Source organism: Nothoprocta perdicaria, unplaced genomic scaffold, assembly GCF_003342845.1.
Source record: "Nothoprocta perdicaria isolate Ctin4 unplaced genomic scaffold, notPer1 scaffold_163, whole genome shotgun sequence".
In the NCBI taxonomy this organism is placed as follows: domain Eukaryota; kingdom Metazoa; phylum Chordata; class Aves; order Tinamiformes; family Tinamidae; genus Nothoprocta; species Nothoprocta perdicaria.
Genome location: NW_020454794.1, coordinates 635,535 through 662,319, shown reverse-complemented (window position 1 = coordinate 662,319; position 26,785 = coordinate 635,535). Strand labels below are relative to the sequence as shown.

General features: G+C 41.2%; 1 protein-coding gene across 11 annotated transcripts in view; it reads left to right on the top strand.

The window, feature by feature from the left end:
- INPP4A (inositol polyphosphate-4-phosphatase type I A) overlaps positions 1 to 21,929 on the top strand; it is a 50,448-nt gene extending 28,519 nt beyond the window's left edge. For 7 of the 11 annotated variants that reach the window (XM_026035632.1, XM_026035631.1, XM_026035625.1 and 4 more), the window contains 7 exons: positions 826 to 949; positions 1,429 to 1,555; positions 4,144 to 4,284; positions 5,431 to 5,528; positions 8,329 to 8,441; positions 8,951 to 9,105; positions 19,139 to 21,929. In XM_026035632.1, coding sequence (XP_025891417.1) covers positions 826 to 949; positions 1,429 to 1,555; positions 4,144 to 4,284; positions 5,431 to 5,528; positions 8,329 to 8,441; positions 8,951 to 9,105; positions 19,139 to 19,271 — 891 coding nt within the window. In that variant the 3' untranslated portion in view covers positions 19,272 to 21,929. Of the gene's footprint in view, positions 1 to 825; positions 950 to 1,428; positions 1,556 to 4,143; positions 4,285 to 5,430; positions 5,529 to 8,328; positions 8,442 to 8,950; positions 9,106 to 14,503; positions 16,047 to 19,138 lie in introns of those variants that run through there. The other 4 variants (XM_026035628.1, XM_026035627.1, XM_026035626.1 and 1 more) reach the window with 1 other exon arrangement.
- The last annotated feature ends 4,856 nt before the right edge of the window (positions 21,930 to 26,785 follow it).

Here is a 26,785-nt window from a genome sequence, read left to right as displayed (position 1 = left end):
ATATTTTTCCTGCCCAGTCTATTTCTTCAGCTTGTCAGCTGTCCTGTGGAAACATTTCATATAATAAGAATCAATGCCTAGTTTGTTTATTTCAAACAGTTCGTGCCTTGTATATGGTCTGGTAGAACAGTTGTCCCAAACTGTAGTTTCTCATAGAGATAAATGGAGATCTTTTTTCCATACACAGCCCACTTCACAGACAATTTTGTTTAACTCAGTGCTTTGACTGTTTACTCATCACAAAGATGAGAGAGATTATTCTGATAAATTCCAAATTACAAAACTTAATCTCAGCATAAGGGCCTTTTTCTGGATGTCTCATAACACTTCAGAGTTCAAATCTTTATGTAATACAAGCAGACATTGCCTTTTTAAAGCATTCTGAAAATGTCATTTTAAAAACAATAATCATACTATCAAAATTCTTGGTTTTGAACTGGTTGTGTTGCTTTCTCATCTGTAACTGTAACTAAAACAATTCTCCGAGGAGACTTGTAGCTCTCCAACTGTGGATTCTAGTACAAGTGGTTATGTCAAGAAAACAAGTATATGTGAGATGAACAACAGTCCCACCTTGGAATGGTGGGACTTAAGCCATAGTGAGTCAAGCCAATGCTCTTAATCAGATTTTAAGAGTGTTTTGATTCRTGTTATTTGGTTTTCTCACTTCAACTGCAAGGAAAAAGAAGAGAACCACTTAAGGGAAAAAAGCATCAGGCTGACAGATTTTAATGGCATCTCTTATATACAGGATTGTTCCCATGTGGGGCTGAAGAGTTTTTTTGTCCTGCTTTATTTCACTCTTGTCTCTCTTCTTCCCTACAGCTGACAGCCCTTATTTGTGGTTTCATTATCAAGCTGAGGAACTGCCTACACGATGATGGATTTCTGAGACAACTCTATACCATCGGCTTGCTGGCCCAGTTTGAGAGCCTGCTGAGCACTTATGGTAAAGACACAGAGCATGTGGGTGATAGCAGCTGTGAGTCACCAAATTCTGCTTTAAATTGGCTACAGCAGAAGAGCAGTGTATGGGGCAGTCTGCAGCTCAGCTACAAAACAATTTTGAAAGCAGAAATAAAAAAGTAAATAGTATCTGGAGTAGTTAATTAGCAAGCAAATGGCAATTCAGAATTCTGATTTAGTTGGCTTTAAAAAATGAAGGGCACTTACCTTGTAATAAGTGCAAGGGTTGGTTACACTAAGTGATTGGTGTTTTCTCTCCTTCACAAAGTGAAGTGAATTCACCAAGTGAATCGGGACCTTGTCTGCAGTCAGGCAGATGCTGATCAAAGCGGAGGACTGGGTTCCCTGCCCTCCTCACCCATAGAGCTCCTCACCCATAGAGCAGTGGTTGCAATCCAAGCAGATGGAGAAGGGAAAGTTGTTTGTAAAAATKTTGATTGTCTTTTTTTCCCCTTGATCTAGGCGAGGAGCTCGCAATGCTGGAGGACATGAGTTTGGGAATAATGGACTTGAGGAATGTAACCTTCAAAGTAACKCAGGCCACGTCAAGTACATCTACTGACATGTTGCCGGTCATCACTGGGAATCGGTAAGGAAAGAAGTGGGGGCAGAATGTGGGGGAAGAGGGTGGGACTGGAAAAGAGAGAAGCAGTGGTGCCATACCTGAAACTCAAGTGAATAATGTGCTTTTGTGTCACGCTGTTTTTTCCCTCAGAACTGCAGGGAGGTGGTGCGGAGCTGACTTCTTCATTTTTGCCCGGGTTTCTTTTTACAGGGAGCTAAACTGAAAAAGGATATATGGAAAAGCTCAGACTATGGCAGGTTTTTTTTATGAGTAGGTATAATCTTGACTTGGCCTCCCATAGCCRTATGAGGAAAAGCTTTACCGYGAAGGTGCCAGAGCCCTGGCACAGGCTGCCCAGRGAGGCTGTGGAGTCTCCTTCTCTGGAGGTCTTCCAAACCCGCCTGGATGCCGCCCTGTGCCCCGTGCTCTGGGTGTCCCTGCTGGAGCAGGGGGTTGGACTAGATGATCTCYAGAGGTCCCTTCCAACCTYGACCCTTCTGTGATTCTGTGAAGTGATCAGTGTGCTCCGAGGGACCCGTATTCTTACATTYTGGATTATCTCTTGAGCCTGTTCTCCCACACAAGAGGTTCCCAGATGTTTATCAGGTGGTCAGTGCTTTACTCTGTGCCATTGACCAAGGGRTTGTCATTAGCACTGCAGGACATGGAGCTCATTAGTTGCCATTGGGGCAAGGCCTGTTTAGCACCAGTTTCTAAACTATCTAAACTGTGTATTTATCTTGTGGATGCTCGTGAAGCACCCAGCTCCTCCTCATTTTGGCTGCCTCTCTATAGAGAGGGATTTAAAGGTTGAGTTTAAAAGCAAGCTTTTTTTTTTAAGCCTTTTTGAAGTGTTGAGCCATCACGAGGCCTCACATGAAGCAGAGTGGGAGGACCTGGTGCAGCTTTGCTGTGGTGGGAGGCTTTCCCACAGATGGAGGAATGCTCTCCTGCAGGCCCCGCTGGGGAGCCTGCCCGCCAGCTCCCTTCTGCCTAATGCTGAGAGGCCCCTGCGAGAGGCTGCAGCCCTGAGGTGGCTCTGGGTGGCAGCCACTCCAGAGCAGTGACCGTCCAAAATGCTTCTGTGTTGTGCAGAGCCTTCCATACCTCTAAGTTCGGGATCTGACTTCCTGAGGAAATGAGTCTTTTTGGATGGCAGAGCACCAAGCACCCTGGAAGTGTTGCCCCATTTCGTCCACGTCTTGGGAAAGAGCTAYAATGCTCAAAGCTAAATATATTTGGCGTTACTTAATTTTAAGTTCAGGTTCAGCTGCAGTGGGAGGTACCCTGGCTGAAGGAGAGCAGATTGTTCACATTGCAGCACTTGCTGAGACCCTTGTGCATAGCTGAGAGCTGGCAGAAAACCCCTTCCAAAGAAGAGCTTTAGGTAACACTTGCAGTCAACTACAGGATACAAATCAGTAGAAAACCAGATTTCATTAGTTTCAGGTCCCAGAGTGCTGCTGAGATAGTGCTTATTACTTTTCTGTCTAGATTTTGCTCTAGAATGGAAGAAAAATGATACTTATTTTAGTGGAAACTGTTGGAGGCTGTAGATTGAGAGGTGAAAACAAGTTTTTGCTCTCAGACATAACACAAGATATATACTGCTATATTTTTCCTTTTGTCCCATGCAAATGGGTCACAGAMCAATTTTGATTATTTTGCACTATGGCTCTCAGAGCTTGTGTGGTTCTTGAGGGATTTTTTAAGTGTCTGGAGAGCAGAAAAATGAACATAGAAAAGTTGTGTTGTAGGGACATTGTAGGTACTGCTGTGGCTAGCTTAATGCAGGGCACACAAACCACTATAACTTATGTCTGGGCAAGCCCTCAGCCTGGAGCAGAGCTAGGGTAGYAGCATTTCCTTCAGTCTGCAGTGTTGGTAGGGGTTGAGGAAAGCTGCATTGCTCCACGTTGGCCTCGGGATGGAGCGTGCATGCCTTTGCTGTAGCCCAGCTGACCCAAGGTAACCTGTTGGGCTCCAGGACCAGGTTTGTAGGTCGGAGCCACAAGGTTCCGGATCAGCACTTTTGTTGGCTCCCTCTTCAGTTTGGGAGCCAGTTCTATGCTTGGGTCATTGCCCCTACCCTTCAGCTCATAAATACCAGCCCTACTCATATCTAAAAACACTTCTGTCCTGACACACACATCATCCCCCATGCATGGTAAMGGCTTTTACTTCTATTTTTCTACTTTAAATCTTCTTTCAAATCTTTTATTGTCTTTAAACCTACTTTTCTACTTCTGATGAGATGGGGACATACCAAAATTCAGCTTGTTCTCATCATGTGCAGAAACTAGAGCATTAATGGGGAAAGCAAATTCAACTTTTGTCAGGAAATTGGGAGATTTGATTGAAATACCCAAGAGGACATAAAAAGAACATCATAGGCTGTTGTTTGTTTGTTTTTAAGCTATTATAGATTTTCCAATAATGATCAAGCTCTGGCAGTACTTCAAAGGCTTGGATTTTGACTGATGCTTATTTTTTTCAGAATTGGATTATATTTTAGATTTGCGTTTATATTTTACATTTTTCACACAAATAACACATTGTCACAGTGTTGCTTATTGTGCTGCATGTCTAACAGCTGCTTGTTTTTTTTGCAGGGATGGGTTTAATGTGAGGATCCCTTTGCCAAGCGCCTTGTTTGACTTGCTGCCGCGAGAGATTCAGAGCGGGATGTTGCTGAGGGTGCAGCCTGTGCTTTTCAACGTGGGGATCAACGAGCAGCAAACCCTAGCAGAGAAGTAGGTRTCGAGTCGTGCAAGCTCAGCCTTCAGGGCCGTTCCACAGCCTCCTGTTCTGATGGAAGTGTCTGTGTGAGATTGCACTGTGGCATTGTTGAAATGATTCATTTTCTCTCTCAACACAAGAACAAACACCATCAAAGGAAGCTGGCAGGTTGCAAACAAACAAAAGGAGATACTTCTTCACACSGTGTGTAGCTGTGGAGCTTTTTGCCTCATGGCTTTGTGTGTAGTTAAGGTTTACGTGGTTCAAAAGTGGTGTTATGGAAGAGGACATATCTCATGGGCTACCTAACAGCATTGGGTCTTTGTCCTGCTGGTTTTGTGCTCTTCCCAAGGCTGCTGCAATCTGCTGGGCTAGGTGGACCTTCCTTCAATTTAACCTGCAGTTGCAGTACTGATGTAATGCCACTGTAAAGCTGAAAAATGTAATTAGACAATTGTATTAGTGAAGCTGTTTAGTTCCAGGGGAGCTACCAGAGCTTCCCTGTGGTATGGCTTTATCCTACCTGTAAGGAATACACTGGCAGGCTGCAGCTCTCCTGGAGAGGCCCAGAGAAGTCCAGCACACCATGGACAACACCATGTTGGGGCACCAGCCTTGTGACATGGCTGGAGTGTGCATCATCTAAAATGCTGGGTATCAAAACATGGGTATTTATTGCAGGAGTTCATGTTTTCCCCTACGGTCTGAGAGAGACAAATGTTCTTATATCAGTTGAATCACAGCGTTGCTGACTATATTTATGTTGACATTTTATCCCTCCTAGATTCACTTTTCTTATTCATGTGTCTGAAATCAAAGTTCTTCATCCTGCCTACTGGTGTGCCACTTGTTTTTGCTAACAAATGGATCCAGCGCTTCAATTTTTGCAAAAAGATCTACTGAATAGAAGGGAATTTAGTATTGATAGAAAGATACAGAAAAGAAGTGCTAATTTCTGTCAGATTTTCCTTCCTGCCTTTCCACTGTTCCTGCACTCATGCAGGTTGTTTTTTCCAGAATGATTCACCACAACTCTTTTCTATTACACTTTCTTCTGCATTTGAATAGGAATTTCATAGGATATTTCTGGCTGAAGATGTTTCTGAGAAAATGGGAAAGACTACCTTGGCCTTAACTGTTTCCTTSTTCACCTTTTAAAGGTTTGGAGACACGTCGCTGCAAGAAGTAATTAACATGGAAAGCTTAGTCCGGTTGAATTCCTATTTTGAACAGTTCAAAGAAGTTTTGCCTGATGATTGTGAGTATTCAGTAACTAATGGCAAATTTGGTTGAAGAACAATTCAGGCTTTTTTGTTGTTTGCTTATTTGCTTCAAGTGAATTGCTAAAACGATGATAAGCCAGTAGAATACCTCCAAGAACTGGTGCAACTCTATTTTCACACATTAGTACTAAGTGGAGTAGGTTCAAGTTGATTTAAGTCTCATTCTGAGTAACCTTTTTTTTTTTTTTTCAATTTACTCTTGCATCTTTTTCTAAGAGGTCTATATGCTGTGCAAACAGGCAGCTAGGCAGTCAGATTACCATGAGAGAAGGTGTGACAGTGTCTGGCTGTAATGACAGCACCTCCACCTCCATTCTTGTGGTGATCTCTGTGCTTGTGGAGACCCGTTCAGACAGCAAATGCCATTTTGTAGGAGCTTCTGCTTTTCTTTTGAAGCTTCTGTCAAACTGTAGCATCTCCAGAAGATAAGACAAGTATCTGGAAGAGCTACAAAAGATGCGGGCTTGAATTTTACTGGTTTTATGGAAATTTTTTACTCCATATTTTCTCTTGAAGCAGTGGCATAAATGCATGACTTACATGTGACCACAGAAAGTTTAGAGTGCATTAATTCGGTATTATTAGTATCAATCTCTTCTTGTAAGCTAAATTTATGGGTTCCAAAGATGCAGTTCTGTGGAGAAATAGCAATGCAGCAGCCTGCAGTGGGACTGAGCTGCCGGGCAGAACGCTCTCTGTGGCACTTTGGGGGAAGATGCGTCCTCACACTCCCAGTTATCCTGGATTATTTTGCTGCAACTGAGAGCAGCATTTATGTTCCTCCTACAAGGCCTTGACTATCCACAATTCCTTGTCTGAAATTTTAGCTGCAAAAATTAAACAGTTTTTTAGTACTTAGTCTGGCAGAAAGTCTGGCATCAGACTTTCTTGTGATCTTCAGAAGTTAATCAATTTAGCAGTGATTTGTTTTGTTTGGTTTTGTTCTACTCTTCTCACTATTCCTTTGTTGTCTCTCTGTCCATGTAGACCTACATAATATTTCCTATTTAGTTCCTTTCTATCTGGCTTTTCTTCTTGTGTTTACTGCAACCTCTTCCCTCAACTCTTAGCCTCCTACTTTCATCTAGTCTTCTATTGGCTTTTGCCTTTTTCCTTGAACTTTTTTTTTTATTTCTTTTTTATCTTACAGTCTCTTTCTGTTTTCTGTCCTGTCCTTTGTTTCTTCTCTTTTCGTTTCTGTCCTCATGACTTTTTTGAACTCTGTTTGAGCTTTGTAGTTGTCCTCCTCTGTTTCTAAAGAGCACTGCTGCCACTACTTTGAGCTTCCCTTTTGCCAGTGTCACCTACTCCTTATACCAGATCCTTTTCTTCAGGTAACTTGAAGTTCTGCATAAAAATAGAGTGCAGARTTGGGCAGGTGAAGATATCCTGCATTTTCATGGTGAAACAGGAGAATCTTGTGTCCACCTTGCCCTTTCCCTGTTGTTTCCAGCTGGACAAGTCTGGGGCTGTGCTTACCGTAAGGCAGGTCTGAGGACAGGTGTGTTTTGTACCTCTGCTGTGGCAATTTTTAAGGAGCACAAAGTGAAACAATTGCCATGAAAATCCAGGATAATGTTTTCTTTAACTGTAAAGAGGTTGGTTGGTGGGACCAGCCAGAGGTGTAGGCCGTGGTAAGTACAGGCAAAAGACATTCATGTGCTTTCAGTCTGGGACATACTTGGCCTGAAAAGACAAAATGGGTCACTGGAAGCAGCAAGAGGCCAGTGAGGATTTGGCTGGCAGCCAATGTTCCCTCCATGAAAATGTTCCCTCCATGAAAAACAGACAGGAAAGTTGATTTGTGACCTACTGTCCTTTCTGTGAAAAATTTGGGTTCTCAACTGCCAGCCCTGCAGGATTTCAAAGTGAGTTGCTACCTTTGGCTGAAGAGAAGACATAAGGTTCCACTATATCTGCTTGTCTTTGGAGATATATGAGATGATTCAATATTTCTGTTGCAGACATTACTTTTTCTGTAGGTGTAGARTTCGAGCCAACTAAGCTAGACAAAATTCTGCTCACATATTTTTTGCTGCGAGAAGACATGCAGTCCAAAAACAAAAGCCTGCAGATCACGTGGGTTTTTTATTTTCTCCTGTCATAGTCTTTTTTAACAGTCCACACCATCTTATTTATCCACTCACTACTTTAGGTGATATCCTCCCTAGTCATCCCCTTTAAGAAATATCAGGGCCTATTCAGTACCCATTACTGAGCACATTGGTGCATGTAACACTTGAAACTCATGAGGATGAGATGACTGCTGAGGGCTTTTGAACAAAAAAAAACCTTTTAAATTCCTTCAAATAATTTCTTCCTGCTTAATGAAGTATTGATAAAGAGCAGCAGTGCAGAGACCTATCTGTCAGCTTGCAAATTCAAGGTTGAAAATGTGAGCATGTAAAGTGACATATTAAGAATTTCTGTGGAGGCTGATATGAAATCCTGGCACTTGGGAAGGGGARTAATATGGGCAGCTACGTATTTACATTAAGTTCCAAAGTGTGTGAATGCAAGCGTGTCTGTGACGTTATTAAACCAGTCTTGCTGTCTTTATTCCCTGTGTTACTCTAGAGCTCTCAGAGCCCCTGAAGGTTTAAAGATGCACATTTCCAGTTGAGTTTAATAAAACTTGAGTTAGAATTGGCTATTTTAAGCTCTGCGTCATTGTTGCCAAATAGCAGATAGGAACACTTTTCTTGTAGCATATTTTTATGAAAATGTTGAATGCTAATAAATAATTAGTCTTGTTTTTTTTTTGTTTTTTTTTAGGTCTACCTCGATCTCGTAGTCAGACATGCCTGCCTGAACTGTTAAGATTTTTGGGACAAAATGTACATGCAAGGAAAAATAAGAATGTTGATATCCTTTGGCAAGCTGCTGAGGTATTTATTAATCAAAGCACCACTGCGTAGTTCAGTCAGTCCTCTATATTTATAAATACACTGCATTTTCACTTTTTAAAATGACTCATATTTTCAAGATTCTTCCTTTTCTTTCCTACATCCTGGAAATACTGCCAGGTTAAACCTCCTCCAAGGTGAGAGTGTTACCTCCTAAATAGTGTAAAGGTTTGGTTTTATTTATATTTAATATATATATTAAATAAGGGTATATTTAGTATATATATATTTATAAATAAATATATTTAATATTTATTTATTTATAGTTTGGTCTTATTGGCTGGGGAGATTAAAGAAAATACATTTTTCAAATCAGCCTTTTCCCCACAAGAACCCCTGCCATGAAGTGCTGCTGTCCCAAAGTGGACAGCTGGTAACATCAGAGTCCCACACAACGTGTGTATCTCTCCAGGGAGGAGATGTGCAGGTGTGTTCTCTGCCAGGAGCTTATGTGTGGGGAAGGAATGATGAATTGTCCGTGCCATTCCCAGGTGTGCCGCAGACTGAATGGCGTTCGTTTTACGAGCTGCAAAAGTGCCAAGGACAGGACAGCCATGTCGGTCACCCTGGAGCAGTGTTTGATCCTGCAGCACGAACACGGTATGGCTCCCCAGGTCTTCACCCAGGCTCTGGAGTGTATGAGGAGGTAAGAGTTGGACTGCAGTCATTTATTCCTAAATCAAGAACCGTGCAAACTGCAGATGAGTAGCGCCAGGAGTGAGGGTCTGTGCTTCTATTAAAAAAAAAAAAAAAGACTAAAATAAAGCCAGAAAACTGCAAAACTGGCTGCTAGACTTCATCCCTTGTAGWATAAAACATACTAGTGCATGCAGTTAAAGCTGGTTGTTGCCAGAGTTGCATGAGATAGGCTTCAGTTTGCAAGAGTGGAGGTTTTCAGAGACACATGTGCAAATACATTTTCAGTTGGCCTGTTAGTGCTGAGCTGGCAGAACAGGAACCTGTGGCCCCTTTGAAAGTCGTCTAATGATGAAGTTGCATTGGCCCACAGAGCCCTGGGTTGCCTAGCTTTAGGTGAGGCAGGTTTCTGCAGCTGCAGTTTGCACTGGTTCACCAYGTGTCTCCTCTAGCAGTGAAACACTTTGCTCCCTGGGCAAACTGTCAGTGTGAGTGTTTCACGATACAGCAACCAAACCCCATCCCAACGTGTCAGTGTGCTCTTGTCCTATCAGCAGAATGATGTTCTGTATTCTGAAGCAGCAGACGTGTTTGCAGAATTAAATACTGTACTAAAAAAAAAAAAAAATCTGTTCACTGTTGTTCAATGCCTTGTTTCAAGCACTGCTGGAAAACTCCGTAACTCACATACCAAAAGAAAGGATAAGAAATCTAGCTTTAGTCTTTATCAATGTGGTTCAACAATGCTGTTCAGTCCTGTTTTTCAACATTCACTCTTACCAAATGTACTGTACTGTGTGTCTTCTCACTAAATTCTCTAGAGTGTTCAATTCTCTTATCCTTTCTGTATGTTTTTTGCTGTTTGACCCTTTCTAACTCATCAGTTACTTAGAAGGAAAATGTCTTACACACTAGCACTGTCTGACACTAATAACCTGTTTCCACTTCTACATCTAATTAGATGTCATTAGACTATTTTTTACCTTTTTGCTGCGCTTTCTGCTGCGTTGTTACACAGTAAGTACAGTATATGAAAACTCAGTATTCAGACACCAGTTAAAACCTTGATATTAGAACCTAAGAGATTTTGAAACAGCTTTGTGAGGGAGAAGATACTAGCTTAAAATGGAGCTGAGTGTCAAATATCTCATTGTTTAAGTTATATGAGTTACTTCTTCACTTAGATATCTGAAAGAAAAAAGCGCTGTTGCATAATTTTATTAAGTGATTTCTTCTATAAGAATAGAAACGGAGAAAGTATAATAATAAATCTCACTATTTCTTTAAAATAATTACTAATTTACTAATTTTTTAATTCCATCATGGTCACAGAGGTTCATAACAATATTGTTTTGGGCCTTCCAACCATCAATGTAATGCAACCCAGTATGAGGTGAAATGTAAGAAAACACACTCCTTATGTCAACCTACATCAGGATATTGAGAGAGGGCTGTTTTTAATCAATACCTCTAGCTAGGCTTTTCCAGCAACATCAGGGACTTGCTATAGAAGATGAAAGACCTGATGTTCTCTTCTTCTGTCACATCTTTGGCAGAGAGACCATGAGGAACTGCCTAGTTCTGCCTACTGCCTCAAATTTCACTGCTCTTTGGAGTAGTTTTTTAGTAGCGTGGAGTTGTGTTTTATTTGTTTATTTATTTAATATTCTATGATTCTGTTCATGACCAATGACACAAAGAAGTTGCAAATTAACTTTTAGTCATTTGAAAAACTGAGTTCGTTTGTTTATTTGCTTGTTTTCACTTGTATCTTTGATTTGTGCAAGAAAATGAAGGCTTGACTCGGTCTTGAAGCCTTCCGAAGTCTTTTGGACAGTTGAAAGGGCAAGGCAGTAGTCCAAGTATTTAATCTCTACATTCCAGTAAAGGAAAGCATTTTGGCATTTTTGAAAGCATCTTGGAAGTGTTCTTGAAGACTGAAGGAAGCACTGTCTTCTTCCATGTAATCTTCATTTTCAGAAGGATTAGTTGCTCTGCTCAGGGACATCCTCTCCCTCCTGTTCTTGTGATGATTACACATCTTTTGAGTGAGCATGGACATTAGAAGGAGACCACTGAGTCCCACTTGCAGATTTGGGTAGAAATTCACAGGTACAAGTTCACAGCTCTGCTCTTAGAAATAAGTCTTGGAATAAACTCACTTTTCTGCAAACCAGTCACAGCTTTTTCAGTCCTCAGTGACCTATTTACCATTTACTCACAGCCTGCAAAGAGAAGAAAACGTGACAGTRTATCTGGAAGTTCAGGCTATGCCAGAAATGACCATCTGGCTAATAAAAACCCCAGGCCTCTCAGTAGTCGCCGTCCAGCTTTGTGTCACATCCTTTTCCATCGGCAGCTGTGCTGCAAGAACCGTCACTCCTTCATCTTCCTCCTCCTACCAAGTTACTGTCTAGTGAGATTTGCCAGCAGAGCTGCTGGTGTGAATGTACCCTGCTCCACTTTCAATGAAAACCAGGGCAAACCATTTTCTTAACATGTTTAAAGCAAATTTTTATGAAACCAATTAGGAAGTGATCACACAGGCAAGTCAGCCAACCGAGGAGGGAAGCTCACTCTGACTGGGCTCTTGAAGAGCACCTGGAAGCAGTAATTTTTTTAGCTGTTATGCTGCTGAGTCAAGAAAAAAGTTAAATTATAAAGCCCTGGCAGTCATGTTTTGGTATGACCACTCACTGAAATGAAATAGTTGTGATGGAAAGCTTGCTTGGATTTTTTCTCTTAAGAAAACATTTGGGAAATGGATCAGGGTTTGTTTTTTTCCTCGTTTTAATAAAGTGCACCTCTGAGTTCAGCCRAGATGGAGAGGTCTTCTTGAACCTTGGGAAATAAAGCAAAGCACTGCTGCTTTTTTTGTGCTTTAAGTAAATTTACAGTTCATCTGATACATAAAGTTTTTCCTGCTGTTCCGTGAGCTTAGAGGATCTGTTTGTCCCTTGTACWCCGTGTGCATTGCCAATGAGAAAATAGGAATGATAATTACATCTATATTTTACTGCTGTGCAAAGGATGTAAAAACAAGCTGTGTTAGAATCAGTGAATGCATATTCAGTTCTTAGATATTAATCTGTTCTTAGATTTTAGTAGCCTCTTTCTAACACATCTTTCTGTGTTTCAGTAGCAAAATGCACAACACTGGCTCTGCAACATAATTTTTTGAGCAAAGTCACATTTAGCATCTAGCTTATTTTGACTTTTTGATGTACAACACCTAAAAATTCTCTCAAGCATATGCTTAAGATACAGCATGCTCAAAAATCCCCTACTTGTTTTCCTTATGACTATGACTCTTTCTAGACCTTGAACTTTAGAAAAAGCTTTTTGCATATTTTTTTTTCCATTGGGAGGGCAGGAAGCACGGTATTTAAAATCTTCAGTAAACAAAAGATGCTTATATATTTATTTAAAACTTTTTAAGAATACCTTTCTGCTTAGAGGATGAAAATTCTTTGAAATTAAACAGTTATTCGYAGTTCTGTGAGCTTAATGACAGCAGGATTACTTCACTGTTCAGCCATACAGTTCTTGCAGCTACATTTTTTTCTGAATATAGGCAGCAGATCTTTTAACACCTTTGGAAGGCGTCAAATTTCTTTAACTTCTGTCCAGGGACCAAATTTCAGCATTAATTTATATGAGTAAGCTGYGTTAGTAGGGAATTCTATTCTTTTCTTTACCGTGGTCCTTCTGTAGACACGGTCTTCCCATTAATGTTTCGTTTGAAAAATGAATGTGCACTTTGGTGTATTAGATATTTCCCAATTTCTGTTTTTTGCTTGTGTGGAAGCATCTGCATAGGCCCAGGGTGTGAGGGAAAGCTCTTTCCAGCCCTTGTGAGATCCTTAAATACAGTTTCCACACTGTATTTAAGTCTGCGTGTTTGTCTTCAAGCAYAACCAAGTATCCTGATACTGATTTAATGTGTCGTCTCCTCTGGTTTTATTAGTCTGCATTTTTCTATTCTCTCCATAATACCTTCCCGCCATTTGAAGTGGATTTTCTTCYTTGTTATCCTCCGTGTTTTACTTCCTTATTTATACCCCAAAACACTTTTCTTCCTCCATAGCTCTTCTATTCTTCAGGACTTCTGTTCCGTGCAGTCAGGAACAGGACTTCTCCTGTTCATGTTCCCCTTCATTTCTTTATCCTCCCCTTCAGTGCACTCTGTCTCTTACGGACACCTTCCAGTGCACGTTTGTGCCCGGTCACTTGTCACAGGTACATTTGATTTTCCACATGTCCACATCCAGGGCCACCCTTTTTGTGTGTAGCAGGGCCCCGTATCTGCTTCCAGCTGGGAATGGCGCTGAGCCAACTCCATACATTGCTACTTATCCTCCTTCTCCTTCGCTTGGTGAYCAGGTTTAGTTCCTGGCCCGCCTTCTGCCACTTGATTCTGACTTTTGCCAGCACCCAGAGGCTGTTTTTCTTCAGCACCTGCAGGACATGGCTGGTGTCTTCCAGCACATCACCTACTCATTACCGAAGCCTTGCTAGGTGACCAGGGAAGTCCTTTCGTGACTGGAGCAWGTGCAACTGCTCCCACAGGATCAGGCTGCCAGGCTGCGTGTGTGCATTGCTGTGCAAGCTAAGGATGGGCCTGGGCAGAGCGGAGCAGTGATCCAGAAGGAAATGCTTCCCCAAAAAGCCTCAGGTTGGCTGCAGAGGTGTGCTCTGTCCTAGGCTGTCTGTGCTCCCAGCGASGTAGGAAGCAGGGCTGCAGAGCGACGTGTGGGGTGACGCGTCATACCCTGGCGTGCACCGAGTTGCACGGTTGGACTCAGCGACCTCGAAGGTCTTCTCCAACCCTAGTGATTCTCTGCTTCTATGAAGTACTCAGAACATGTTTTGGAAAGCATATTGACACACACTTGGTCTGTTTTCGGGGGTTTTGTTGACATGTTAGGAGRTAGTTAAGAGATTGAATTGTTTCATTGCAGCTCACTTGGAAAGATGTTTGAAAGGGTCAAATACTACAATGGTTATTCATGTTCAGCTTGCTTTTCAGAGCTCAATTTCTTTGCAGCATGCGGAAGCATGGCAGAGCAGCATGGGATATTGCTTGGTAATCTGAAAGAATGAACATGGAAAACCATTTGTGTTCAACCTACATGTGTTTATTTTCAGTAGACTACAGTACTTCTTTCTTATTTTTCTCTTTTATTCTCTTTCCCTCTCCTTATATCTGTAATTGTGCTGAAATATATTTTTGGGATGTTTTCCCACTCTTTCTTTACTCCATATTCTGGTTTTGTTGTGGCTTCTTTCATGTTTTCTCATTTTCTCGACCACCTTGTGTTGCTCTCTCTCTTTTTACACATTCATTTGCATGTCCATCTCCCCTTCTGCTTTATTTTCCCTCCTCCCAAACTTCTTCCTTTTCACAGCATTGGAACACGGGAGATAGTCACCCAGAAGAACTTGAGTGGCTTGGTGCCCATCCGAGATTTCAGACTAGATCCCAGCCTCCTCTACTCTATTCCTTTACTAGCTCTCAGCCCCAATTTACTGATTGTGTGGCTGTTTCTGAGCATAGCATACCTGGTGGCCAGATTACGTTGCAAATGAAGAGAATGTTTAAAAAGAAAAACATATATATATATATTATAAAAAAAGTGCTTAAACGTGTATTGCCACTTGGTACCTGCTGGACAAAGGAATGTGTCATAGCATTGTCTGCCAAGAATTATTATTATGCCTTACAATTTTACGTCTCTATTGTACTAAACTGTAAATATACATCAAATTATTTTATCAAAAAGAATTGTATTGGATCTTTAAATTATTGTTCTGCTTTCAGTGCTTGTAACATAGTCTGACATTGGCCTGTTACCTCGTTACTTTAGCCGGCCTGAAGATCTCTTACCAAATACAGTTTTGTGTTACTTGTTTCATGTATTCCAGAGAAAGGAACTCTGAAAARAATTTGTATCTTTTTGTATATTTAAGTGTATGCTAATCTTGCCTTTCGTTTTTACAAGGTACGAAGAGAAAAATAAAAACAAGGGTGGGGTTTCTAAGAAATTATAAGAAATTTATTTAAGCAAGTTGACAAATTTCTACTTCATTGCAAAGCATAGCCTCCAAATTCCAGTGCTGAGCCGTTTGTAGAACCATAGTGGYGTTCCTTTCTCATGATTGAGTATGTTTCAGTAGAAGAGCGTGCCCCTAAAAGCCAACTTGTGGCACTGCGCTGCGTGCAGAATTACTGCAGCCTGGTTGTAGACCTGCACTTCGGATTGTACCCAAGCCATGAAGAGAGTGGCTCGTGGTTAGGAAGAGTGTGTAACGAGTGGAGCCTGCTAACGATCCATTAGCCATTTCAGGGGCTCTGTTATATAACTCACCCTGAATCCTGGAAGTTAAAGACACTCGTCTTTAATATTTCAGGAAAGAGAAGGGATGTATCAGCCCTATTAGTGGTTGGGTTTGAGGTTTTCCATTGGGCTTTGCGTTAACGATACTCCGTTCAATACTATTGTTATTTTCTGATGTTGAGGAGCTTTAACAAACCTGTGTGTTGAGCAAGAGTGACTCAGAGACAGCCAAATGGATGACACTAAGTTAATATTTCAGTGGCGAGGGTCAAGAAGCTTCTGTTGTTTGGTCATGCAAAATAACTGCAGAAGAAATTTCGTTATCATATATATATAACATCAAATTGGGAAAGGCTTATTTAAGCTGAATAGTAGCAATGGAAAAGTTTGTCAATAGCAATAGCTGATCAAAAAAAATTTAAAATAGCTTGCTGAATTCATGCAGGGATTTCTTTTACTTGGYGCCAAGATGATGGAAGATCAGGCTTGGCGACTGAGGAGGACTCTTCTAGTCCTGTGATTTGTACCATTATCACAGAAACTAGCTCAAAAAACATAGGTATCTATAGTTTTTATTATTATAGTTTTATTAGTATTTATCAGCGTTAATGGATTTTGAAAGGTTCTGAGAGGTAAACCGATTGCAAAAGTGCACTTAGTATAAAAATAAGATGGAATACTCAATTTGGTGAATATTCCATTTCCTCTTCTAAYTTCTAATATAAAAGTGCATGATTAAATGTGTTTCTTCAGCAGATCTGCTTGTACAGTACACTATCTCCTGGTATTTTCTCAACGTTCTTCTCATTTTCCTTTTTTTAAAACAAAAAAGACTAATATATATATATATATATATAAAAGCATTCATGCTGTTTATTTTTAGATGGAATTAATTTAGGTAAGGCCTTATTGCTGATGAGATTTAAAATCCTGGTATGACAGCACTGGACATACTCATGTCCCGTGCTGGTATCAAGTACCACTGAGTCTTTATCCAGATCTTCATCCTGTCTGATGGTTCATTTGCTGTGGGTCCCAAAACCTCCGTTTTTGCTAGGCCAAGGAATGTCGTGTAGGCCTTGGRCCTTGTTCTTGCCATGTGTTGAGTGTGGTGGCTTCGTAGTAACAAGATGTACAAGTCACTTGAGCGGGAGTTTTTGCCCAAAACTCCCCGAGATTGTTCATCKGTTTGAAATAAACTGTGAGGACTTTCCTGGAGTGAGGCAACATTAGGCAAGATTAAGCCTGCAATAAGAAGCCTCATTTGTGTAGAATGGAAGTCTAGGCTTTTTGAAAGCAACGTGTTTATTTTTTTCACTTCTTTTAACTTAAGTCGGGATGAGATTTCATTCGGTTTTGAGTTCGGTCTGCGCTGTCCCGACACGTTCATTTGAGACACTGTGGAGTCTCCAACAGAGGAGACTGATGCTTGCAAAAGCTGCTCTGTTAGACTCAGGCTGGACTCTTGAAGTGACTCCCCGGCCTTGCAGCGTTAGCGGCGAAATCGGTTCCGGTTGGGGACGCCAAGCGCTTCCTCGGGGCGGTCACTGCCTTACGAGGACCCAGACCCTTCCCCAGGTCCCTGTGACGGGCAGCTGGCCGCTGTGTGGTGGCAGGGGCAGCGTGGTGAGCGCCGGCGCCGTGCGCTGGCACCGCTGTGCCCGGCAGCACCGGGCAGCACGGCTTGAGCCTCCGAGGAGTCTCCGGTAACTTTGTGAGAACGTGCCACGTTTTGTGTGCGGAACTGAGCTGAAGAACCTCTGGGTAGGAGTTTCTGTGTTTAACTGAATGTTGATAAGTATTATAAGCAATCCTTGCTATATTCTTGAGCGTTAAGTTATATTTTGATTAATCGGCTTTTATATTAAGGAAATTGTGGTGGCGTGTTGGTGACTGCTCGTATTTAAGGTTCTATTAAAGACTGGACTCAAGTCTCTAGAATGAAGGAAGCTTCAGTCCATTTGAGACCACGTGGTATTACCAGACATGCTCATTATATCCAGGCTATCCTAGTGCTCACAAGAGGCTTCCGAGGTTAAAGAATCATTCCCAGATCATCATTCCCAGTCTAACACAAGACTGCCAGACTGTGGCTCGTGTGCTCCTGGGCTGTAATTTGACATAGGGCTGATTCACAGTGTGAGAGACACAGCACCTGAAAAACACTGTGTGAAATGTGGCTTTCAGGTACCTCCATGGCCTGCCTGGACACAGGCGATACTCAGATACAGTGGAATGAGTTAGGAGCACAATGATTCACTTTGGATTGAATATGCACACTTGGCAGAACAGATCTGTTCTTTAAACTTCATATTCCTATCGCTAGGCTGAAATGGAMTTTGCGCAATTTTGTGATGAATCCCTGTGACTGCAATAGCCTTCGTGAGGATGTTTCTCTRAAGCAGAGAGCTATGTCATAGAAACAGGGTAATAATGTAGGATCCAGTCTATAAAAGACAGTCACAGAACATGTTACAGAGACAATTTCAAACTTAATCTGCTTTTAGAAAAAGAAAAAAAAAAGAAAAAAAAGTTGCAATATTTTATAAAGCTAAGTTAGGTGGTACATAGTACAGTTACAGTAAGTTTAACCAAAATTAAAAAAAAAATAAAAGCAAGTATCAAGCAGAAATATTTCAAACTGAACGGGAAATCAAATCCTTCTTTTGAATCAGTTTATCACAGTTTACCTCTGATTCTTGCAGCAGAACCTCAAGAGAGAAACATGACATTTCCACCATAAGATGGTGTACTGTACACTTTGCCATCGAGTAGTAGTTTTAAATTATTGTCTAGGTTTCAGTTCTCTATCAGAGAAATTAAAAAGAAAAAAAGCATTCTCTTGCTAGCCTAAGTTGGTTTATAATATATTTGAAATGTAGTGCTTCCTCTGTGTATGTCTGTTTATGGATGTAGTCAAAGGAACTGTGATGTAGATTTATAAAGAGGCCTTATATCTGAAATAATAGTTTTTAGCTGTAGCATAGAAGCTATAAGTGCCGTGGGGCAGTTGCACCAAAGCAGTTGGGACAAAACAAGTTCTGCACAGCTTTGTTTCCTTGGGGTGAGGACAGCCAACGCAGCTGGTCTGTTTTTCCACCCGCACAAAGCGATTATTTCATGATGACCATTTTTTTCAGAGTATGTTTGCTCTCACGTCCATCTCTGCATGCAAAGACACCTGGAAAGTCACTATTTTGGTGTCAGCTTCAAGTTTAATCACTGAACTGCTGAATACTCACAGGGAACAGGGAGCAATAAAATCATCTTCAGGCTCTGGTTGAGAGATGAGCAGTTTTCCTTTTTGATTTAGCGTCCTGACAAATTAGCAGAGCTGCTTTGAGGCAGCCTCTCAGATGCCTTGGGCAGCAAAGCGGCTTCGGAAGTGGACAGCCGCGCACCCTGAAATACATGAAACCCGTGTAAAAGAACCTTTTCAYCAGATGCACTGCTGCTTTTTAGAAATGCAAAACTAGCACTCCAGCATAGCATGTGTCCATTCTGTGTGCTTCTTACTAGCATTGTACGATGAGTCATCATTTTTAATATTTGCACTGGCAAATTGATTAAATGCTCATGAAATATAACCAACCTTCTTTTTTTTTAATGCTGTGAAATAACCAGTTCATTTCATCTTAGTTTTAAGTCTTTTATTTTTTTTCCTTTTTACTGCTGTCATTTTTTGTGCTTGTTTTTTTTCCCCAGTGAGGGTTGTCGGCGAGAAAATACAATGAAGAATGTTGGATGTCGCAAGTATGCGTTTAATTCCCTGCAACTGAAGGCTTTCCCAAAGTATTACAGGCCTCCAGAAGGAACTTATGGAAAAGTTGAAACATAAGCATACTATGTCCTTTAATTGCTGTTCCATTAAAACATGTGGATACGCTCTAGATTAAGATATGATTTTGTCATCCAGAACAGATAAATACCTTTTTTGTACGTTTCGCTAGATTATACGGAGCATGTTACTTAAAGAATTGGAATCTATAGTAACAGTTATTCTGACACCTTAGCTTGAGAATAGTGATGACTCTGCCCGTTAAATAGCCTTCAGTGTATGTCAATGAACAGATATTTTACCATTTAATAATTACCTATATGCAAATAGCTAGGTACCTCCTGGATGGCATGGACTTTATGAGTGAATGGCACCTAGGCAGCTGTTTCACAAAACATCTTTTATACTGAGTTGACTTGAGATCGAGCTTTTCATAAACTTTTTAAAACTGAGAGTATAACTCAAAAGTTGTAAATAAAAAGGGATTGGATCCAAGACAGTCTTAATAACTGTAGGGTGCATTGTTGCAATCAAGAAACAGATGTTTAATTAAAAAGAAAAAAGAAAAGGGCACAACAAAAGCCAGGAGTTTGAAATGTTTTGCTGTATATAGGATACCATCTTCATAGATGACGTTAATACATACAAGGCCAGGCATATGAGTTTTGTCTAAAGAAAAGACAGAATCCCATGGTTTACAGCAGCAAAAGACCCATCTTAACTGATTTTAAGAAATGCTTCAAACACCCAACACTTTCTAAGCTATTGATGCCAGCAAAAATTCCCTCTGCCCTTCCCGATCATAATTAAAGTGCAACAAGCAAGTTGCTGATGTTGCATTTGAAATGTTTAGTATGGTTCATGATATTGTATAATAATCAACTTTTCTCTTGCCTATCGCATTTGATATCACTTCTTTATTGTAAGCATTAATATCTTGGGGATTTACCTTTTTTTAATTGGCGTTTTTAATTTTTTTCAGTATCTGGCAATACAAACATTTTCCAAGTGCCCAGCACCTACCTGTTTCCCCATGCCACCAACAAAGAAAACCCTGTTTAGCTTTGCATTTTGCCTTGCTGGACTCCGTTCAGAATCATGTGTAGGAAACATGACTATTTTCAGAATATTTCTGAGGAAGGTGGCGATGGCCTGTTTTGATACAAAATAACTGCCTACACGTTACCTGCTGGCAGGCCATGAACCTCAGCTGTGTTCAGGCTCGTGACTAAGGTGACTAGTTGAGCATTAGATAAAATGCATTTCACAGACCTCCTTGTAAAAAGCCCCCCAAAGAATGCCCTTGAGGAGAACATCCCTTTTGAAGACACTGATAAATATTAACGTCCAAATTCTGCATCTTTACAGCTTAAGTCATCTCTCGCTAGTTTAATTCAGCCCTCTGTGCTCTTCGTTGCTGAAGATATAAGCTTTAGAGTAGAAAAATCTGGTTATTTATTGTCGTGAGAGTAGYAACAGCCAGGTAAGTATATGGCTGTTTCCTGGTTTCTTTCTGCCTCTCACTGATGTCTGTCTGTGCTGTCACTGCTCTATCAATCAGCCATGTCCATTCTGCTCCCATGTAGGTTTGGGGGTTTTAAGTACAGTGGTTTTTGCATTTTGCTTCGTGCAGTTTATCACTGAGCAGCAGCATATCACTAAGGCAGGCCAGAGAGTTCTGCTGGACTCGGTTCCCGTTAGTTCAGTCTTTTTCAGGAGAACCACCCGATTTCTGTACAAAATCAGTGTGTTTCTCGTACTTATACTAGTTTCAAACAAATGATCTACAGTAGAGCAGTCCCTTGGAGTCTTAGGGAGAGTCTTCCCTTCACAGTTAGGGAAGCACTGGATTGTTCTTGTAACCAATATGTAAAACAAATGTACGGTGGGAGACTTCTTAAGAAGATCTCTTCAGCCTCAGTCCTCCTGTAGTTCTGCTTGACCTTCAGTCCCTGGTGCATTATCAAATGCTACATTTATTTTTGTATAAACTGTACTCTTTATATCCCTTAGTTTTTATGAGTTCATAATTTTATTTTGTATATTTCAAACAGATAGCTAACTATATATTTTAAAGCTTATATTGTTACACTAAAACTCTTCTTCCAGTCTTCACCTTCAGACAGAAATAACATGAGGTCTGTCGTAACGATTAGCAGAGACGTGGCCTACGTTGGCTACTAACGTGGCCACTAACACGGCCAACAACCATCAGATCCACTCTAGAGCTTGGAGATCCTTTATTTATTGCGATCAGGAACAGTTCCCAAGCTGTGTATGTGCATGGTGCTTGCTCTCCTTTTTTAAATGGTGGATTATCAGTCTCAAGTTCTGCATTATTTTGCTTAAGCTGCTCCGATTTCAGTGTACTTACACGTAAAGCATCACTGCTCAGCTGGCATTTTCTATATGCAGCGTGGTCAGTACATGCACATCGATGGGCTTGTTTAAAGGGCGGAACGAGCAGTAAGATCTTGAGCAGTTCATCAGAGGAAGAAAAACTGTGAAACTTGGAATCTGTATAGGAAACTTCACAAGGGTGAAGTAAGCTTTATTGTTGCACAGGAGAGGCAAATTTAAGGATTACTGTAAAATGAAGTTCTGTCTAATGTTCTTTTTGAGTACATTTTTTAAATTATAAAACATACAAAGGTAAAAAAAGATGTTGCCAAGTATGTTCTGTGTATGTTCTGTGAAAGTACCTACAGCACAGTTGCCTTTTGTTTCATTTATACATGTAAAATTATTGTATAATACAACACTGTTTTGTCCCAACACAATTGTATTTGCCAAGCTTTGTGCATTGAAATATTTTTATTTATTTGGTTTCGGGCAGTATTAATATATCATAAACATATGGCTACTGTTTTATATATTCCTAGTTCATCCACTCCATGTATGCTGTAAATGTGCTAGTCTTTAGGATGAAAACCAATAAAGAACTGACAAGAATACGAGCCTGGTGACTTACTTCTAATGCGTTTGTGGTAAATACACTCCACTCTCTCAGATGCCTTGGCTCGCACGGTGCATTTTATCTGTTGGGAGAACACATTACATCTTGTATGGGAATATTCTACACAGCTATGAATGTGAGATGTRGTTGTTCCCCTCTGAAACCCTGCTAAAGCCCAGCTGTTACCCGTTCCCTGTAGTTACGTTAGGCACCGGTGTGTCCATATGCTGCCATACATCCTGGCCTGTGGGCCCTGACTGGTAGCGGGCTCCAGGAATGAGCTTTTCTTGTTATTACATGGGAAGAAAAGCAGTACAAGAAGAAAAATTCCATCGATTTAATTTGAAAATGCAGGAAGAAAGCACACCTCACAGGTAAGCACTCCTAAATGGTGAGCACAATATATATGTACCTCCCTGTATATTTGTCTTCCCAAACCTGCTAAACTGATACCAAAATATCTGTCTGTGTATTTTTAATTCAAAAAGCAAAAACACCAGTTTAGATTTTGTTGTAGTACTTGACAAAGTGGGGATTTGTGAGTCTTGAGAACTGAACTGTAGTTCTCCTATTGCCATGTGTTTTATTATATGGTACTTTTAACTTGAGTGGTATTGATTAATGCTTGACTTACCATAAATTGTCAGATATGTGTGTGTATATATATATATATATGCACACACAGTAGCTCCATGTTGTTAGTGCAGCCACTGTGATTGCAAACTGACATCTTGAGATGTTTATCATAACTTGCTAAGTAAGTCCTAAGGATAAGAAGGGTTAGTTATACCTTATCAAGCAACTTTGTATGCCTTTTGTGGATAACTTAATCATTAACATTTGTACTGGAATGCAYGTATAAATACTAAAAAGCCAGCAGAGCTGTGTATTTTGTACAAATACAGTTCAATCTCAAGTAACTGCTYAACAAGCGGTGAAGGCCCTCAGGGCTTTACCTGATGTTCAGTGATTAAAGTGATGAAATGTTCTAAGGTTTCGCTTTGGCCTACTTCATTTAACAGTGTCTGACACGACCAGTGAATGGCATGAAAATACAGATTGTGAGACTAGTGGCTAGTGACTAGTGTTTTTGAGACTAGTCATCATCCATCTTTTTCTTTTGTTACATCCCACCAATATTAAATTTTACATTGTTTGCCATTCTGGCCTTGTGGTCTCTGAAGTTTGCTGTATTCTGCACAGCCTCCAGCATCCAGTTTTTATTTTTTATTTTTGTGGTGACTTACATTTGTCTGTAGACATCACTCTCCTGAWTGCAATTCTGCAGACCTGTATCTTCTTCCAGTGTACATTCCTTAATATAATTCATTGTGAAGTTTTGGTCCCTGTAAAAGAATATATATATTTGAGATGGTGTACTGTTTATTACTTATGTATATCATTTAAGTACCTCACTCATTCACTGTTCTTAAGGGAGCAAGGGAAGAGCCTTCCCAGGGTCTGCAATGGACTCATTGCACTTAGGTAATAGCATAGGGAAAGGGCTCCCATAACCCCAGATCACTTGGAGTGGAGCCAGTTTCCTATTAGGTTCATTAGGCATTTAATTATTCATAAAGCCCAAAAGTTCAAGGAATTGATATTGAGAAGACCCTTTTAAGACAGCCAACGGTAAACAAATTGTCTGGAATGAGAATGAAAACAGCAGATGAAGATGCGTGAAGACATCTCAAACGTTTCATGTTTATGTCTCTCATACTCAGTGGCTTGCAGCCTAAGCTTGGTACGGTGCCTAGGACGTGTGCTTCTTGGCTCCAGCTTGCTCCTTCACTGCGGTGCACGTGTCAAGACACCAGTAAAAACCTGGCTGCCACCTCGGCTTAGTGTGCGTTTCCTTCTGCTTTCAGAGCTATGCTTACTACCATTGACCGAAACTACCACCCCACTCCACTCACATGATTTAAGTCAAGCATTTATTTATTTATTAATTAGATGCTGGTGGAGCACAGGCACCTGCAGGTGTGGGAGCCTCCAGGCAAAGCTGCAGGGCGGCTGGCGGCACCGTCTTCTCCCTTCCCCGTTGAGGAACTTGGTGCTCAGTCTTCCCTAAAATCTCTCTGTAGYGGCCTGCTTGCCCTTTAATCCCTGCCCTTTTATCCTGGCTGATATAGTCTATTAAAGCAAAGGATTTATTATTAAAATATTTTAAAAAACATATTCAGATTAATATGATTAAATGTTAGTATGTAAAATGTGTTTTAAATCTATTTATTTACGATAGAATTGGGGGAAGAAAATAATGGCATATTGAGTAGCCTTTTAAAAGCTTGTGGATCAATTAGTATGATCTAACAAAAGCTAATTTAAGTTTTCATCAGTTGGGAAGAGAATTTGCCTCCCTAAAGAGTTTCAAATTTAAGACCATCACTTAAAAGGGAAGCCCTGAACCTGAAAAACAGAGACTCTGACCTCTCTCAACAGTTCATAGCTACAGGGGATTCAGTGAAAATACCAAAGTCCAGATATAAAGGTGGTAATAAAAGAGGGCAGAGCTGTTTCAAACAGCATCTCTTTTCTGTTAGGTTTTGTGGTGTTGATTTTGGTGTTCACCACAATGCACTTGCGTATGTGCCTGGTCTTTTGCCCTTTTCCTCTCGTCATAGATTTTATACCTCTTACGGTGCTGATTAATTTGCTGCAGCACCCTTTATTAAAAAAAAAAAAAGAAAAGGGCAAGAAATGTTTAAGATCTGTTTTGACACTGCAAGAAGCGGGTCTAAGGAGCGGCTCGAGAAACATCCTTGGAGAGCCCGCCTGCCGCAAGCAGCACACGGCGCTTGTCGCGACTGCTCCCCAACGGCGGCGCCCCAACGGCTCCTCCCCCAACCGCCGCGCCCCAACGGCTCCTCCCCCAACGGCGGTGCCCCAACGGCTCCTCTCCCAACGGCCGCGCCCCAACGGCTCCTCTCCCAACGGCGGCGCCCCAACGGCTCCTCCCCCAACGGCCGCGCCCCAACGGCTCCTCCCCCAACGGCCAGTCCCTAACGGCCGCGCCCCAACGGCCGCTGCCAGGGCGGGCAGCCGCGGAAGGTGGCGGCGCTGGCCCGGGGGGAGTTTTCTCCGTCAGGCGGCGCGGTTATCGGGAGCCCTGGCCGGGCTGCCGAGGCGGGAGCGGCAGGAGGGACGTGGCGGGCATGGGCGGCTCCACGGAGGCGGCGGTTGCAGCCTSTTTCTCTGGGTGATGCCTTCGCTTAGGTGTGTGGAGCAACCCCCCCACCCCCAACCGATCCCTGCTGCTCCTTGTTTCCCAGTTCATATGCCGTATAGAAATATTTACTCCATTATTTGATACTCCTTGAAAGCCAAGTGTCTGAGTTTGCATATARAGATATTGAGAGCATATTATATATATGTATATACATGAAAATAGAAARATAGTTTCATAAAAATATTTATGTATATATATGTGTATATAGGTGTGTATATATAGAGAGTATTTCCATCATCACTCAAAAAGTAGTAGACACCTATATGAAACCTGCTTACTGCAAAAACCCTTTGTGTCTCTTTGGCCTGTATGTGCATCYTGCGATCGGATACCACAGTGGTCTTCTCCAAAACATAGTACGTGGCCATGGAGGAAGTAAGAGAGCGAAACAGGTATATTTTTTACAGCTAACTTTAACCTAGAATGGTGAAGAGCACCCTGGGGAAACTAGGCTATGAAGAGAAAGAGGCTCTTCTGCATTGTCTCCTTTATTTTTTTTCTCTCTGTTTTTTTAGAGAGTCCAAGGCTTATATGAAATTATAGCTAAAGTTACCTTAGGATGTAGACACTCTTAATGTAACAATTCTCTTGCTTTTCTGTTGTTGTTCCTCTAGCATTTGTAAGTACCTCAAAAACTTAAGCTAAGAGCCAACCCAAAATTCCAGCTAAAGTCTAAAAGTTTTTATGGCTATTGTGGAAAAAGTAAAAAGAATAAAAGACCTGATCCATCCTAGATCTTCCCTATTAGGGAATGTGTTTTCCCCTGTATGAGCCTTGAGCTGCAGACGTTTTGGAGGGTGATGTCCATGAACAGGCGGAACCGTGAGCTGAGTGATTCCAAGTGGGATTTATCATTGCAGTGTGATAGCACTGGCATAACACTGTGTACCAGCTCACCACTTATAGGTCCTGGGTCACCTGGGGACAACGGAGATGTTGGAGAGAGACAGAGGGATCCAATATAACAGTGATATCAAAACTAGCAAAGTGCCACGGGGCTTTTTTCAGCCAATTTCTAGATAACTGTGGAGGTGTGAGGATTGCTTTGAGGATAGAGTTGAGTTCTGATACTGAAGAGACTGTTAAGTTTTCTATATGTTAAGTGGCAAAGATGATAGCTGAAACTGCCTCATGTCCACTGTTTTTACATGCTGCTCTTGGTGTGTTTTGACCAGGCTTCAAGCCAGGTAGGGCTTTCAGAGGACTGTGCATCCGGTAAAATTTCAGTCAACTTCTTCCATTTAAAAGTTGTCTATCTGAGAAGTGCATGGATATTTCTTTATGTTCTTTGGAATATCCACAAATTCATAGTTTTTAGGCAAATATCTTCAACTTTCCTGGATTCCTTGTTAGTTTTATAATAATCAATTTAATTATTAATCTTTTAGA